This window comes from Bombina bombina, chromosome 6 (genome assembly GCF_027579735.1).
Source record: "Bombina bombina isolate aBomBom1 chromosome 6, aBomBom1.pri, whole genome shotgun sequence".
NCBI lineage: Eukaryota > Metazoa > Chordata > Amphibia > Anura > Bombinatoridae > Bombina > Bombina bombina.
In genome coordinates, this window is record NC_069504.1 from 60,982,589 (window position 1) to 60,999,795 (window position 17,207).

The 17,207-nt window shown below is 39.0% G+C and overlaps 1 protein-coding gene across 1 annotated transcript in view; it reads right to left on the reverse strand.

Annotated features, from left to right (window-relative positions):
* The window catches only part of ITIH5 (inter-alpha-trypsin inhibitor heavy chain 5), a 243,668-nt gene that overhangs the window by 13,372 nt on the left and 213,089 nt on the right, over positions 1-17,207 (reverse strand). Inside the window, exons 10-11 of the mRNA XM_053716429.1 lie at positions 5,045-5,598; positions 3,006-3,059 (exon numbers count right to left, since the gene is read on the reverse strand). Of these exons, the coding sequence (XP_053572404.1) occupies positions 3,006-3,059; positions 5,045-5,598 (608 nt within the window). The remainder of the gene's footprint in view (positions 1-3,005; positions 3,060-5,044; positions 5,599-17,207) is intronic.

Sequence of the window (17,207 nt, forward strand, 5' to 3'; positions counted from 1 at the left end):
TCCGAACCTTAACCTGCTACATTGTACAAAGTGATTGTTTGATCAGTGCACTAGCTTATTTCTATTTGTTTCTGTTTCTACCTGGGCATAATAAGGGAGATATGATTAACATATTCAAGAGAATTTTGAAGAATTTTGAGAGAATTCAAGACACTTCCCTCATGGCTAGGGAACTGTGAGTGCAAAACTTTCACTAACAAAATGACATGCTTTTAAAACATTTAAATTTATATGCAGATAATTTGCAATGCAGTATTTAATTGCTGATATGTACCATGCATATATAAAAAAATACCTTTAAGGTGTAACATCAGGATTAGCAAAATGCTGCATGTTAAATAACCATACCATATGATATGATACCATAATGTCAAAATGGTACTTTACATGTACGGTTTTTTACACAGTTTGAAGTTTTCAAGAATAATCTAAAGCAATGCAGCCAATGCAAAAATGTAAAGCTCCCATTCTGTATCATGCAGACTAACCCAAAGTGTGCAACAGAGCTGTCAAAAAGCCATTACAATAATGACCTGTGAATGTACACGGTTTCTGTTACAGAGTACCCAATACCCAAGCTCCAAGATGGCAGCACCCAGTATGGAGATTAGGAGCTTTATCGTTCAGTACCCGTAAGGGGTTAAATTAAGAGAACGGCTTTGAAGAGAGCTGTTCATACTGTGTTGTAGTTGTGCCCATCAGTTTAATAACTGACAATTTAGAAAAGTTTATGTAAGGATTTTATTGCAAAATTCACCATAAACCATAAACATTACCGCTCATGAGCACTATATGTATAATATTGCTACAAACATTGCTGCCATATAGTACTGTATGCCCTTACTCCAGAGACTACCTCAGTATACTTTTACTCCTGAGTCTTCCTCAGTATGCCCTTATTTCTGAGCCTACATTGCTATGCCCTTACTGCTGAGCCTACCTTAGTATACCCTTACTCTTAAGCCTACTTCACTATGCCCTTACTCCTGAGCCTACTTCACTATGCCCTTACTCCTGAGCCTACCTCACTATGCCCTTACTCCTGAGCCTACTTCCCTATGCCCTTACTCCTGAACCTACCTCAATATGCCCTTACTCCTGAGCCTTCCTCACTATGCCCTTACTCCTGAGCCTACCTCAATATGCCCTTACTCCTGAGCCTAACTGATTATGCTCTTAATCCTGAGCCTACCTCACTATGCCCTTACTAAAAAGCCTATGTTGGTATGCCCTTACTCATGAGCCTACAGCAGTCTGCCCTCACTCCTAAACCTACTACCCTATGCCCATAATTATTCATGAGCCTACAGCAGTCTGCCCTTACTCCTGAGCCTACCTCAGTATCCCCTTATTCCTGAGAATACCTTGGTATGACCTTACTCATAAGCCTACCTCGCTATCCCCTTACTCTAAAGCCTATGTTGGTATGCCCTTACTGCTGAGCCTACCTCGGTATGTCCTTACTCCTGAGCCTACCTCACTATGCGCTTACTTCTGAGCCTACCTCAGTATGCCCTTACTCTAAAGCCTATGTTGGTATGCCCTTACTCCTAAACCTACCTCGGTATGTCCTTACTCCTGAGCCTACCTCACTATGCGCTTACTTCTGAGCCTACCTCAGTATGCCCTTACTCTAAAGCCTATGTTGGTATGCCCTTACTCCTGAGCCTACCTCAGTATGCCCTTACTGATAAGCCTACATCACTATGCTCTTACACCTGAGCCTACCTCGCTATGCCCTTATTACTGAATCTCTCAGTACACTCTTAAGTTTTAATAAAGATACCCAGAGAAAAAGGTACATTTAGAAAAAAAAAATTGTGTGCTCTTACAGATTCATTAAAGTGATGGTAAATCCTAGTGTTTATGAAATAAAGGGGGCTTTCAGTCATAAAGTATAAAAAAAACTTCATGCTGAAAGTTCCTTTATGTGCAGAGAGTTTATGCCAAGCTGAGCACCTCCGGCCACCCACGGCAATTTTTTTTTTTTAATAGCGTTCTCTTAGCCAATAGCGTGATAGCCATACAGCATAATACCGATTGGCCCACACTTCATTGAACAAATAGTGTTTTACTGTGGGCGGCTGGAGGCACTCAGCTCGGCATAAACACACTGTCAATAAAATAAATTTCAGCATGATATTTTTTATACGTCATGACTGAAAGTCCCCTTTATTTGTAGCGCTGGTGAATCCTAGTTTTTAAAAAAACGCTAGGTTTTATCATCACTTTCAATTTTATTTTGTCTTTAAAGTGATGTGTCCCTTTAAATTGATATCAAACCCAAAAATGTATTGTGTGACTATAACATTTTTAAAAAAAAAAAATGTTTCCAATTTACCGGTACTTCTATCATCAAATTTGCTTAATTCCCATGATATTTTGTGTTGAAGAGAGACCTAGGTAGACATCTGGAGCACTCATTGGCAGGAAATAGTGCTGTCCTCTAGTGCTCTTGCAAACATTTTTGCAAAGCTGCTGCTATACAGTGATCCAGAAATGTACCGGCTCCTAAGCATACGTCCCTGATTTTCAACAAAAGATACCAAAAAGAACAAAGACAATTTGATAATAGAAGTAAATTAGAAAGTTATTTAAAATTACATGCTCTATCTGAATCATGAAAAAAAAATGTTGGGCTTCATATCCCTTTAAGCTTTTGATAGCATTTGCCACAAATTGCTCAAAGTTTCCAGCCCAATGAAGTGATTCAAAATCTGAAAGCAACAATGCCAAGGTATGCAGGTGCCAGCTGTAACTCTTTATTATAGGACAAATATTCCCAATAAAACCGCAGAGCAAATATGTTTATCACTGTTTGGGAAACATGGGAAATGGCCAACATATACTTCAATTTGACTCATCCTGTTCCATTCTGTGTCATGTACAGAACATCTCCAGCCTGATCTGCCCAAATGACATGGAACAGAGGCTGATGGAATCTCCGCCTGTAATACAGCAGGTGTTTAAATGCTGAAATAAAGCCACAGTAATTGTTACCTTACCTGATGTTTTGGAGACAGATGTCCTTTGTTTTCCCTGTATTTTAGAGGGAGAACCTAAATTGAAAAAGAATCATATTAGCCCTTACAGTGTATCACATTGCAAAGCACTGCCAAAACCAGCAATAGCCAGCGTTCTTCCTACTGATAACTCATTTATGTTATACGCTGAAACTGAGCTACTGTGCCAACTGTGCAATTCAGTTTATGAGCTTTTATGGTCCTAGTATCAGTACTGGGCAAACTTGTATTATATAGCAAATATGTAGTAATTTACAGCTAGCAGATTAGTAGTTACTCTACACTGTTTAAGTTATTCAATTTAGGAGTTTACAGGATTTTTTTTATATAATGCTACTCTTATTTTTTGGGCTAGATTCTATAATTTTGAGGGTAGATTCTATTGATATCTTTTTATATTGTCAATGGAAATATGATAACGTTCTTAATATGGGATGAAAAAAAACAGCAGAAGCTCTGAAGACTGTCTTGTAATAGTCCATTTTCCCAGAGCCAATGTTTAAAAAATTAAAATACATAGTTAAAAATGTGTTCTGCCGTAACACAAAAACAGGTATTTTGCAGTTAAATGATTCAAGGGTCACTAATGTCATTATTTAATCTATGCATCAGAAATCAATGCACTGATAACCAAAGATCTGCATACAATCTGCAGCCCAGGGAAACAGCCCTAGAAAAGCCTCTTGAGTTTTGTTTATCTTACCTTCTTTGTTTTGACAAGTTAGGGACTTTAAAAACTGGCTCCTGCCCTGATCAGTCAATCCCTGTTCAACATTTAGAAGGAACAGGGTTCTGAATTCCATACAAAGCACTTCAGCCTATATTCAGGCAATGGAGAAACTACAATTTTCAGATTTCAATTACAAAAAAAGCAGGCAAAATTAATTATGAACATGCTTTGAAGGTTTTTTTTACTATGCATAATTAAAGAGACATTAAAGGCTACATATATTTCATGTACCTCCCTTTAAATATGGGTACTGACATTTTGGAACCTAGGTTACACTGCAGGTATCTGAAGGAGAATTGCTGCACTGGAATGTACTGAAAGGAAGATTTCAAGCAGGTAGTTGTAGGGGCCTAGGAGAGTTTTGGAAGCCTGTATCCCATTTTTAAAGCCACTTAATGGGACAAGTGAGCCTTCATTTGAAAGAGTAGAGTCTGTTAAAACATTTAAAATGCTGTTTAACCAGTGGGGGTCTAACAGAGCTCCTATATTCCCCCCTTCCCTGTTTTGGCTAGAGGGACAAATGAAAGTCTTGCCTTTTAAATGAGGGGTCATATGCCCTTGTACATTGCAGGTGATCACTGTAAAAATGGTGAATACCTGAAGCAGCATTTAAAATGCTGTTAAATAAGGGGACGGGGGCAGTGGGCTCCAATGATGCCCTAACTATCTTCTCCCTGTTTGGGCCTAGAGGGACAAGTGACCCCTTGTTGGAAAATAGGGAACACCAGCCCCACTAGATACAAATTGATTTCTAAAGGAGGCGGAGGAGGCTACTACAGAGCTATTATCTCCTTATCTTATTTAATTAGAGGAGTATGATATAAGACCCCTCATGTCAAATAGGGAATTCTCCTCTTACAAATGAGGGGTCACACCCTCCATCTGATTTGCCATGGTGGTGATCCCAGGCCCCAAGTAGACAACTGTACAGTTTTTGTGAAGGGGGAGGGGCACTTTAGAGCTTTTATCCCCCATAAAACATAAACAGGTATGAGACCCCAGTTTTAAAGAGGGGAACCTGCTCTATTCAGAGTTTGGTCTCATACTCCTGTCTTTAGTAGGTGATTGCCATGTTTATACCTATGTACATAATATATTTACTGACTGGGGATAAGGGTCCCTAAAGACAGCATACAACATACAAATACCCCTCACATGAAACAGGGTATTGCCCATAATCAAGTGAGTGGTCTCATGGCCCTTTAAATAGCTGGTGATTGCCATAGAAATTGTAATAACGTATATACTTGAGATAGATAAAAGAAAAGAGGGAAAAAAAACATTTAAGTACCTTTTGGGGCTTTTTTGCCTTGTAAATCCATCAGTTTCTGCCCAATCCCTTCTGTAAATAGGCTGGTTGGCTCTTCCTTCGGACGATCTGCCTGGTACCCAAAGTCCTTCACTTCCAGTAGTGTGAATGGGGTCACAAAGTTATAATTGACTGCAAGTTTCCGAGCTTGATCTATGATCTCTTTTTTATCTGATGAACTTTTGCTCTTATAGAAATCTCTGAGCAGCTCTTTAAATGTCAGATATCCCCACAATCTTTCAATGTGATTTTTGTATTGCAAATCGTCCTCCAGTATTTCTTGTCCTGAGATTTCATCTTGTCCTACACCTTCAATCTTTATATCGGCTTCAAGCACAACATATTTATTACTGTTGCTTGCTGTGATCTCAACATGAAGGGTGTTAGATGATCGGTTGACTAGTTTTCCAGCAACAACTATTTCTGAGCCATTAAAATAGTTGCGGAACAGATTCTGAGTGACGTATTCTACACTGTCAGGTGGGTAATCGATGCGGATGTCAGACAATAGTGGTGTCCCAATTTCATCATAAAACCTGGAGTACACAAAATAAAACTTGATGTTTATCCTTATAGACAAAATATACAACATTATTGAATAGAAAATTAGCAGATCTAGGCAAGTATCCCTACTTGCTTACCCCTATAAGTACTCTGTATACATTGTTACCAATGTGACCAATGCAGCAGGGGACTCTGGGTAAGATATGCAAATTAGATATTAAATATCTCTGGGTAAGCAAGTGTGTATACTTGCCTAGATCTGCAAATTTTCTATTCCATAATTCTATATATCTTACTTTTATGTAATGGATGATTTTAATATCATGGTTTTATCTCCACCATAACTCAAATGAGTATTGCTTTTACATAAAGACAGAAAAACACAGACATACAGACAGACATGTAGATAGACAGAAAGACAAATATACAAACAGATCTAGGGGCCGATTTATCAAGCTCCGAATCAGGCTCGCCGGAAATAGAAGTTATGAAGCAGCGGTCTAAAGACCGCTGCTCCATAACTTGTCCACCTACTCTGAGGCTGCAAACAGAAATCAACCTGATCGAATAAGATCGGGTTGATTGACACCCCCTGCTAGCGGCCAATTGGCCACAAATATGCAAGGGCGGCATTGCACCAGCAGTTCACCGTCGTATCATGCCCGCTCCCACTAGAATAAATCTACCCCTAAGTCTTTAGAAAGTGCGAAGTACACATTATTGTAGAGGAATTGGTTGCTATAATATTGAATGTTTATAACTAAATAAAATATCTCTTACCAAATTTAGAGAGAACAATTTTAAAGGGACATGAAACCATACACAACAATACACATGTTGCTAAAAAAATGTTTTGAAACATTATTTGTCTGAAGATATTATTGCAGTGCAGTGCTTAATTGCTGATATATATTTTACATATTAAACACAAACACATGTGTGTGTGTGTGTGTGTGTGTGTGTGTGTGTGTGTGTGTGTGTGTGTGTGTGTGTTAGTGTTGTTACAGTTTGGGAAATTGCTTATGTTATAGTCCCATTTCTTATGTATATATATATGTATGTATACTGATCCAAGGAGAGAAGTTGCGCTCAAGCTTGTAATATTCTTGCAGAAAGAAAGGCACTCCAGGCACGTTGTAAAAAGTAAAAACAACTTTTATTCCAAAAAAGACTAAAAGAAGGACAAAATAGTGTTGTCCAGCAGAGAGCCAGCAGTGACTCCAACAATCAGGTTGATGAGCTGATCCTCACGCAGACATGTTTCGTGCGTTTGCGCACTTGATCACTGCTTACCTGAGGATCAGCTCACTCACCTATTTATGACTAAGCTAATTACCAGAAATTTACATACTTGAAACCTGATTGAATACCTATATCCACAAGACGGGCTACTTTAATTATAATACCGGTAGCTAAGAATAAACATAAAAAGAGAGTACAAAGGGATAATATTGGAAATACATGACAGGAAATAATCAGACCATTAATTTTAAGAATTGCTATATATAATGTAAACTAAATTACCTGAAATTGCCAAACTAATAAACTATTAGGATACCGACTATTACAATTGAATGGATCCAAACACATTTTTCATGTAAATCTATACTTAATATATGTGTTGGTTATGTAACAAAAAAGAAGATCACAATGCCAAAGAGAAATATAGGTGTCATGCCATTACTGTGACATATAAGTTATTTGATCAGACTTTAGATAGACATATATTAGATAAATACATCTAGGTCACGTCTAATATTTAACCCTTCTGGTTCACTAGTCTGTAATTTAAACATCCAATAAATTTCCTTTTTATTGAGTAATGACTCTCTATTTCCACCTCTTCTCCACTTGGTAATATGGTCAATACCCTGTATTCTTAACGATGATACATCTGAGTTGTGAATTAGTTTAAAGTGTCTTGATATGGGGGTATCACTATCTTCATCCTCAACTGACCTAAGATGTTGCAGGAATCTGTCTTTGAGGGATCTCTTGGTTTTTCCTGTATATTGGATATTACAAATATCACATGTGAGAAGATAGACTACGTGTGTAGTCGCACAGTTAATGAAGTATCTAATGTCATACTCTGTGTTAGTTGTGCTTGAAACAAATTTATCGTCCTCTTGTATAAAGTTACAAGTTTTGCAGATGTGTCGTCTGCACTTAAAGCATCCCTGTCTTTGTTTAAGCCAGCATCTATTTATCTTAGGTTTGATATCAGAGGGGGATAAATGATTAGATAGAGTTTTAGCTCTTTTAGGAATTAAGTCACATCCAGACTTTAAAATCTCTCTGATGGTAGGGTCTGAATACAGAATAGGAAGAGAGTCGTTAATGATTGTACATATTTTATTATATTCTACACTAAAGGTAGTTATGAATTTAATCTTATTATTTTCATTCTTTTTAGTCTTTGACTTGTTGTGTTTATATTGAAGCAACTCAGTTCTTGGGATTTGATCGACACTTGCTTTAGCTTTTAATAATAGGCCCTCATGATAACCTCGCTGTTTGAATCTTTGAGTGGCTTCACTGGCCTGCTTGTGATATTCTTTTTCACTGGTGCAGTTCCTTTTAATGCGAATATATTCCCCTTTGGGTATGCCTCTTAACACATGCCGGGGATGACATGATTCAAATTTTAACAGTGTGTTACCTGCAGTTTCCTTTCTGTACATTTTAGTCTGGATAGTAGATCCAGTCTCACCGCCTTGAACAGTGAGATCCAAGAAGTTCACACTTTCATTGCTTTGAGTACCTGTGAACTCTATACCTAGTTGATTACAGTTGAGGTAATTGCAAAAGCTATCCGTCACATTCTAAGATGAAAAACAGATCGTCTATGTAGCGACAATACTGGATAATCGCTCCCTTGAATGGATTACCATCTCCAAAGACATGGGACAGCTCCCACCAACCCATGAATAGGTTGGCATAGGAGGGGGCAAATTTAGCCCCCATAGCAGTCCCACGTCTCTGGAGATAATAATCAGTCTGAAACATGAAAAAGTTGTGGGTAAGCAAGTATTCAATTGCATTCAGCAAGAAAACCTTAGTTGCTTCTTCAAAGTTACATGATGAATTAATAAAAAATTCGATAGCCATAAGGCCCTTTGAATGCTCAATAGACGTGTAAAGAGATGTCACATCAACAACCATTAACCTATAGTTTGGTTTCCATTCAATGTTAGCAATTTTTTTAATAAAAGAAGTGGTGTCTTGTATATAGCTAGGAAGTTGACATACTAGAGGTTGTAAAAAAGTGTCAACGAGTTCAGAGAGTGCTTCGTTCAGGGACCCTATGCCGGCAATGATGGGTCTGCCTGGAGGAGATAAAGAATTTTTATGTAATTTGGGGAAATGATGGAAAATGGGAGTTACTGGATTAGATATTAACAATTTTTCTTCAACAGATTGAGTAATAATGTTATTATTACGGGCATATTTAATAATAATCCCGATTTCCCTCTGAAACTTGTTAGTAGGATTTTGTGTCAATTTTAGGTAAACATCTTTTTGACTTAGCTGCCTCTTGGCCTGTCATATTTATTGTGTCTGCCTACTTCTCTTAACTAAGCAATTTAACAACAGCCCTCTTCACTTATGGCTCTGACACCTCCTTTTGATAAAATCTATAAAAGAGCTCTACATCAAGCATTCACTGCTTGGAAATTGCTACTCACGCTGTATCTTTGACAGCCTCACTTCGCTACAAGCTTACAACTCTGCTGCACCACTGTTGCAGCTCCTTGCTCTCCCGGAGGTAGCGGTGACGTCACACGCCAACATACGCGGCCGCGCCGACACAGTCTCTTCACTGCTCAGCAAACACAAGCAGCACCTCTCGCTTAAACTTCTCTTTAGAAATATACACCGGAATCCAATACCGGACCAACACCTTACCAATTATCGTAAGTTAAAGATACCTTTACCTTCAATAACGAATATATGTTTTGTACTATCGTCTCTAAACAACAACCACGATGTTTACTATTCACTCTCCCTTTGCAATGAAGTCTAAAGAATAGTTACTCCTCTTATTTCCTCTATTAATTATTCAGACAGACCTAAACTTGTAAATAGTTTACTGTGAATTACTTAACTACAAGCTATCCTGTACTATAGCTATTTAAGTACAGTGTCTCTACGCCAAACTTGTATACAGATTGGAAATGATATCATACCTAACCAGGTGAACAGCACAAATACTGAGTTGGGCAGAATGTTCAGTTATCTCAGCCATTTGTACTGTAGAACCTAACATCAAAACTTAAGTGCATTGGCCCACTGTAACCTTGTTGCGTCCATTTACAGGTTGCAGTTTGCCATATACACTTAAAACAAAACCACTAGGCTGCAGTTGTGGTCCTTAAGCTAACATTACCTATTTTGACTTACAGGGAAATACAGAGTTATATAAACCCTGACAGTAATTTCCAAGCCTGTTTAACATGGACCCAGCAGCCCTAGTATCACATGTAGAGGCTCTTACACTAACAGTTGAAAACCTCTCTAAGGGGTTAACTGCACTACAGGCAGAGAACACCTCATTAAAATTATACATTAATGAGCGATTAGATACTATGAAAACAACTCAAACTCTACATGAACCACAACCAAACCCACCACAACCATTCAGTGGTATTAGAAGTGAGTTTAGAGAGTTTAGGAACTCATGCCTTCTCTACTTTCAACTGAAGCCTAAGACCTATACTACTGACCGCTTAAAGGTTTTGACTACCATATCCTACCTACGTGGTGAACCCCGTATATGGGCGAATTTATTTTTCGAATCCAACGATCCCATACTCAACTCCTTAGACCAATTCTTCAAAGCAATGGGGCAATTATATGACGACCCATACAAGCAGTTATCAGCTGAGACTGCTATGCGTTCCCTGCGCCAAAACAAACGGCCAGTGGAAGATTACATAGCAGAATTCAAGAAATGGTCCCCAGACACACAATGGAATGACCTCTCACTCAGGAATCAATTTCGGCTAGGTCTTTCAGAAAGTCTAAAAGATGAGTTAGCAAGACAACCACTCCCAGACACCCTAGATAACCTCATTGACATCAGTATTATTCTAGATAGGCGTATCAGGGAGAGACGCTCTGAAAGAACCCACCACGACACTAGTCCAAAACAACTCACACAAAGTGCAAGTATTACTCCCTCACATAGGCCTCCAACTAGGGCTGCCGAGACTCCAATGGACCTGGGTTTTATTAGAGGACCCCTCACACCTCAGGAGAAACTAAGGAGGAAGACCCTGGACCTCTGTATGTACTGCGGGGGTTTAGACAATTCTGTAAAGGAGTGCCTTCAGCTCCAACGAAGGAAGGGTAAGCAACTACCCACACAGTTTTGTTTTTCTGCTAAACAAGCTCACCATAATCATTGTACTCTTCCTGTTCTATTACAGTGGGAACATCACAGACTCCACTCTGAGGCAATCCTAGACTCCGGAGCAAGTCACAATTATATAGATCACCAGTTTGTTGTTAAAAATAAAATACCACTTATCACAAAAAACATTCCCAGTGTCCTTCGATTTGTTGATGGGAAGGAGATTGCCTCAGGGCCTATTAGGTACCATACTATCCCATTAAGGGTTACAACTCACAATCAACATACTGAATTTTTGAGTTTTGATGTCATACCTTCCCCTATGTTCCCAATCATTTTAGGCATCACCTGGTTCAAACAGCATGATCCAAATATAACCTGGTCCACGGCACAGGTAGTATTTAACTCCACCTACTGTGCTGATACTTGTCTCCACCAGGAACAGATTCTTTTTGACACAGCTAATCCATACCCTCATGAATATTCATCATTCTCTGATGTTTTTGACAAAAAAGAATCTTCCAACTTACCTCCCCATAGGGTATATGACTGCCCTATTGATTTACTACCCGGGGTTGATATACCCTACGGTCATATATTCCCTTTATCAGACCCAGAACTAGAACACCTTAAAAGCTATATCAATGAGAATTTACAGAAAGGCTTTATCCGCCCTTCCACCTCACCTGCAGGGGCAGGCATCTTCTTCGTTAAAAATAAAGATCAGTCCCTAAGACCCATAATAGATTATAGGGAATTGAATAAACGTACTATAAAGAACCGTTATCCTTTACCCTTAATTCCACAGCTAATTGATAGACTCCGTGGTGCCTCCATTTATACTAAACTTGATCTTAGAGGTGCCTACAACTTGGTACGTATTAAACAAGGACATGAGTGGCTAACCGCTTTTCGTACTAGATACGGCTTATTTGAGTACACAGTCATGCCTTTTGGCTTATGTAATGCACCAGCCACTTTTCAATATTTCATTAACGATATTTTCAAGGATTACTTAGATATTTTTTTGGTCATCTATCTGGATGACATCCTCATATACTCCACAAATCTCCACGAACACATCAAACATGTGACTTTAGTTCTAAAAAGATTAAGAGATAACTCCTTATATGTAAAGCTGGAAAAGTGTACTTTCCATACACAAGAAATAAAGTTCTTAGGATACTGTATATCACCTACCGGCATACAGATGGAGGATGACAAGGTCTCAGCTATTCTGAATTGGCCCGTACCTAAAAACAAGAGGGACATCCAGAGGTTTATGGGTTTCGCGAACTTCTATAGGAAGTTTATTAAGAACTTCGCTGAGCTATCCAGACCACTAACGAACTTAACTAAATCAAATCTACGATTCGTCTGGAATGAGGAGTCACAAAGAATCTTCGAGTATCTAAAAAAGGCTTTCACAACAGCTCCCATCCTCCGTTATCCTGACCCTTCCCTACAATACGTATTGGAAGTAGATGCCTCAAACTTCGCACTTGGCGCTATCCTCTCCCAGAGAATTGCGCTTACTCAGCCTTTGCACCCAGTGGCCTACTACTCCCGCATCCTCAATACCGCAGAAATCAACTATCCAATTGGAGATAAGGAGTTGTTAGCCATCAAAAGCTCCCTGGAACAATGGAGACACTTATTAGAAGGAACCTCACTCCCAATACTGATCTACACAGACCATAAAAATTTGGAATATTTAAAAACAAACCGGACACTCAGCTCACGACAAGTACGGTGGAACCTATTTCTCTCCAGATTTAACTATCTTATTACATACAGACCTGCTCAAAAAAATAAAAAGGCTGATGCCTTATCCAGACAATTTTTAGACCCCATGATACCTCTCACTGAAGCACCTCTTATACCAGCGGATAGGATTTTAGGCCTGACCACAGAACAGACTGCTCATTTCAAGTCCGAACAACTCTCTGACGTCCAAAAACCTCTTCACAATCTCACCTTGCATGATGATGGACTCTACTATCACCAAGAACGAGTCTACGTACCCCCTTCACTCAGAACAACTGTACTTAAGACCTTACATGAATCACAACTAGCGGGACATCTTGGGATCAATAAGACACAGGAACTGGTACAGAGGTTTTTTTGGTGGCCTAGTCTCCTCTCGGACACAGCTGAGTATGTCCAAACCTGTAAAACTTGTACTACAACTAAGACTGGGAAATCCTCCCCATTCGGACAATTAATTCCATTACCGACTCCACACCGGCCATGGACTGATATAGCTATAGATTTCATTGTTGACCTCCCTGAATCACAGAAATGTAATACCATACTTGTTGTAGTCGATCTATTCAGCAAGATGGCTCATTTCCTTCCTTACCATAAACTACCTACTACTGCAGAGACTGTAACCCTTATGTTCAATCATATCTTCAAACTACATGGACTTCCACACACTATAACATCCGATAGGGGTACACAGTTCACCAGTAAATTTTGGAAACAGCTTTGCCAATCACTCAATATTACCAGACGTCTCAGCACCTCATTCCATCCCCAAACAAATGGACAAACAGAGAGGACAAATCAATGGTTGGAACAATACTTGAGATGTTTTATCTCTGCGAGACAGGATAATTGGGTTGCTCTCCTGCCCTATGCCGAATTCGCTTTTAATAACTCTGTTCATGCCTCCACAAGGTCAACCCCATTCTTCACCAATTACGGATTTCATCCTACCTTCGAATGGGATTCCTCATCCATTATTATGTCCCCTGTAGTAAACGACCTACTTAATACCATATCTGACACATTTTCTTTGGTGAAACGGAATATCAACATAGCAAAATCTCGATATAAACATCAATATGATAAAAGGAGGATTCCATCTCCAACTTATGCTATCGGGGATTATGTTTGGTTATCGACCAGAAACTTGCGTCTACCAGTTCCCTCCAGGAAATTGACTTCTACATTTGTTGGTCCATTCCCTGTTGTTAAGGTTATTAATGCAAATGCAGTCACTCTTGGACTGCCTCCATCCATGAAATCTCACCCTACATTCCATGTCTCCCTCTTGAAGCCCTATAGGCAGCTACGGCAGCATTCTCCTTTGCACCCGATCATCCCCCAGCTACCGGATCCTTCCTTGGAGTATGAGGTTCAGGAAGTCCTCGATTCACGCCGAGTCCTTGGTCGGCTGCAGTATCTGGTACACTGGAAGGGATACCCATCCTCTGAGGACTCTTGGGAACCGGCTGCCAACCTCTCTGCCCAGAGATTGGTGACCCTTTTCCACAATAGGCATCCTGATCGTCCCTCTCCTGATCCTCGGTGTTGATCTTTGGGGGGGGGATCCTGTCATATTTATTGTGTCTGCCTACTTCTCTTAACTAAGCAATTTAACAACAGCCCTCTTCACTTATGGCTCTGACACCTCCTTTTGATAAAATCTATAAAAAAGCTCTACATCAAGCATTTACTGCTTGGAAATTGCTACTCACGCTGTATCTTTGACAGCCTCACTTTGCTACAAGCTTACAACTCTGCTGCACCACTGTTGCAGCTCCTTGCTCTCCCGGAGGTAGCGGTGACGTCATACGCCAACATACGCGGCCGCGCCGACACAGTCTCTTCACTGCTCAGCAAACACAAGCAGCACCTCTCGCTTAAACTTCTCTTTAGAAGTATACACCGGAATCTAATACCGGACCAACACCTTACCAATTATCGTAAGTTAAAGATACCTTTACCTTCAATAACGAATATATGTTTTGTACTATCGTCTCTAAACAACAACCACGATGTTTACTATTCACTCTCCCTTTGCAATGAAGTCTAAAGAATAGTTACTCCTCTTATTTCCTCTATTAATTATTCAGACAGACCTAAACTTGTAAATAGTTTACTGTGAATTACTTAACTACAAGCTATCCTGTACTATAGCTATTTAAGTACAGTGTCTCTACGCCAAACTTGTATACAGATTGGAAATGATATCATACCTAACCAGGTGAACAGCACAAATACTGAGTTGGGCAGAATGTTCAGTTATCTCAGCCATTTGTACTGTAGAACCTAACATCAAAACTTAAGTGCATTGGCCCACTGTAACCTTGTTGCGTCCATTTACAGGTTGCAGTTTGCCATATACACTTAAAACAAAACCACTAGGATGCAGTTGTGGTCCTTAAGCTAACATTACCTATTTTGACTTACAGGGAAATACAGAGTTATATAAACCCTGACATGGCCTCTGCAATATAGTCAGTTCTGTTAAGAACGACCACATTGCCGCCCTTGTCAGATGGCCTAATTACAATGTTGTCATTCTGTGTAAGCTCCCTGAGAGCTGATTTCTCTTTATACGTTAGATTGTTACATTTTCTATTACCTTTATCTGTCACTTGTTTATCTAGATCACGTAATTTGATCTCTACCGTTTTTTGAAAAATATCAATCACTTTTGAACGTGTCTTAAAAGGATAGAATGTGCTTTTGTTTTTAATATGTTTTAAAGATATGTCCCTCTCTTGTAAATTATCATCTTTAGTGTCCTCTCCTTCTTGTAAGAGTTGATCTAAATCTCTCAAGGTGTTAATTTCAGAAAAGTTAAGATCAGAAATAGAACCTACATTATAAATTGCTGCATCATACTCTTTAGTTAAATCAGGTTCACTTTCTGCATTCCCATCCTTCCTGTAAAAATGCTTTTGTAATGTGATTTTTCTGGCAAATCTGTTAACGTCTAAGATGGTTTCAAAAACATTGAAGTGATTGGAAGGCACAAAGTTGAGACCTTTAGACAACAAATCTATTTGTGCAGTGGTTAAATTTACAGAGGATAAATTAACAACATTTTTGTCATTTATGCATATTTCTTCCTCTCCTTCTTCCTCTCCTTCTGAGACCTGGTTGTATATACATATTTCTTCCTCTCCTTCTGAGACCTGGTTGTATATACAGGATTAATATCTAATCCAGTAACTCCCATTTTCCATCATTTCCCCAAATTACATAAAAATTCTTTATCTCCTCCAGGCAGACCCATCATTGCCGGCATAGGGTCCCTGAACGAAGCACTCTCTGAACTCGTTGACACTTTTTTACAACCTCTAGTATGTCAACTTCCTAGCTATATACAAGACACCACTTCTTTTATTAAAAAAATTGCTAACATTGAATGGAAACCAAACTATAGGTTAATGGTTGTTGATGTGACATCTCTTTACACGTCTATTGAGCATTCAAAGGGCCTTATGGCTATCAAATTTTTTATTAATTCATCATGTAACTTTGAAGAAGCAACTAAGGTTTTCTTGCTGAATGCAATTGAATACTTGCTTACCCACAACTTTTTCATGTTTCAGACTGATTATTATCTCCAGAGACGTGGGACTGCTATGGGGGCTAAATTTGCCCCCTCCTATGCCAACCTATTCATGGGTTGGTGGGAGCTGTCCCACGTCTTTGGAGATGGTAATCCATTCAAGGGAGCGATTATCCAGTATTGTCGCTACATAGACGATCTGTTTTTCATCTTAGAATGTGACACAACTGAGGCGGATAGCTTTTGCAATTACCTCAACTGTAATCAACTAGGTATAGAGTTCACAGGTACTCACAGCAATGAAAGTGTGAACTTCTTGGATCTCACTGTTCAAGGCGGTAAGACTGGATCTATTTTAATCATGTCATCCCCGGCATGTGTTAAGAGGCATACCCAAAAGGGAATATATTCGCATTAAAAGGAACTGCACCAGTGAAAAAGAATATCACAAGCAGGCCAGTGAAGCCACTCAAAGATTCAAACAGCGAGGTTATCATGAGGGCCTATTATTAAATGCTAAAGCAAGTGTCGATCAAATCCCAAGAACTGAGTTGCTTCAATATAAACACAACAAGTCAAAGACTAAAAAGAATGAAAATAATAAGATTAAATTCATAACTACCTTTAGTGTAGAATATAATAAAATATGTACAATCATTAAAGACTCTCTTCCTATTCTGTATTCAGACCCTACCATCAGAGAGATTTTAAAGTCTGGATGTGACTTAATTCCTAAAAGAGCTAAAACTCTATCTAATCATTTATCCCCCTCTGATATCAAACCTAAGATAAATAGATGCTGGCTTAAACAAAGACAGGGATGCTTTAAGTGCAGACGACACATCTGCAAAACTTGTAACTTTATACATGAGGGCGATAAATTTGTTTCAAGCACAACTAACACAGAGTATGACATCAGATACTTCATTAATTGTGCAACTACACACGTAGTCTATCTTCTCACATGTGATATT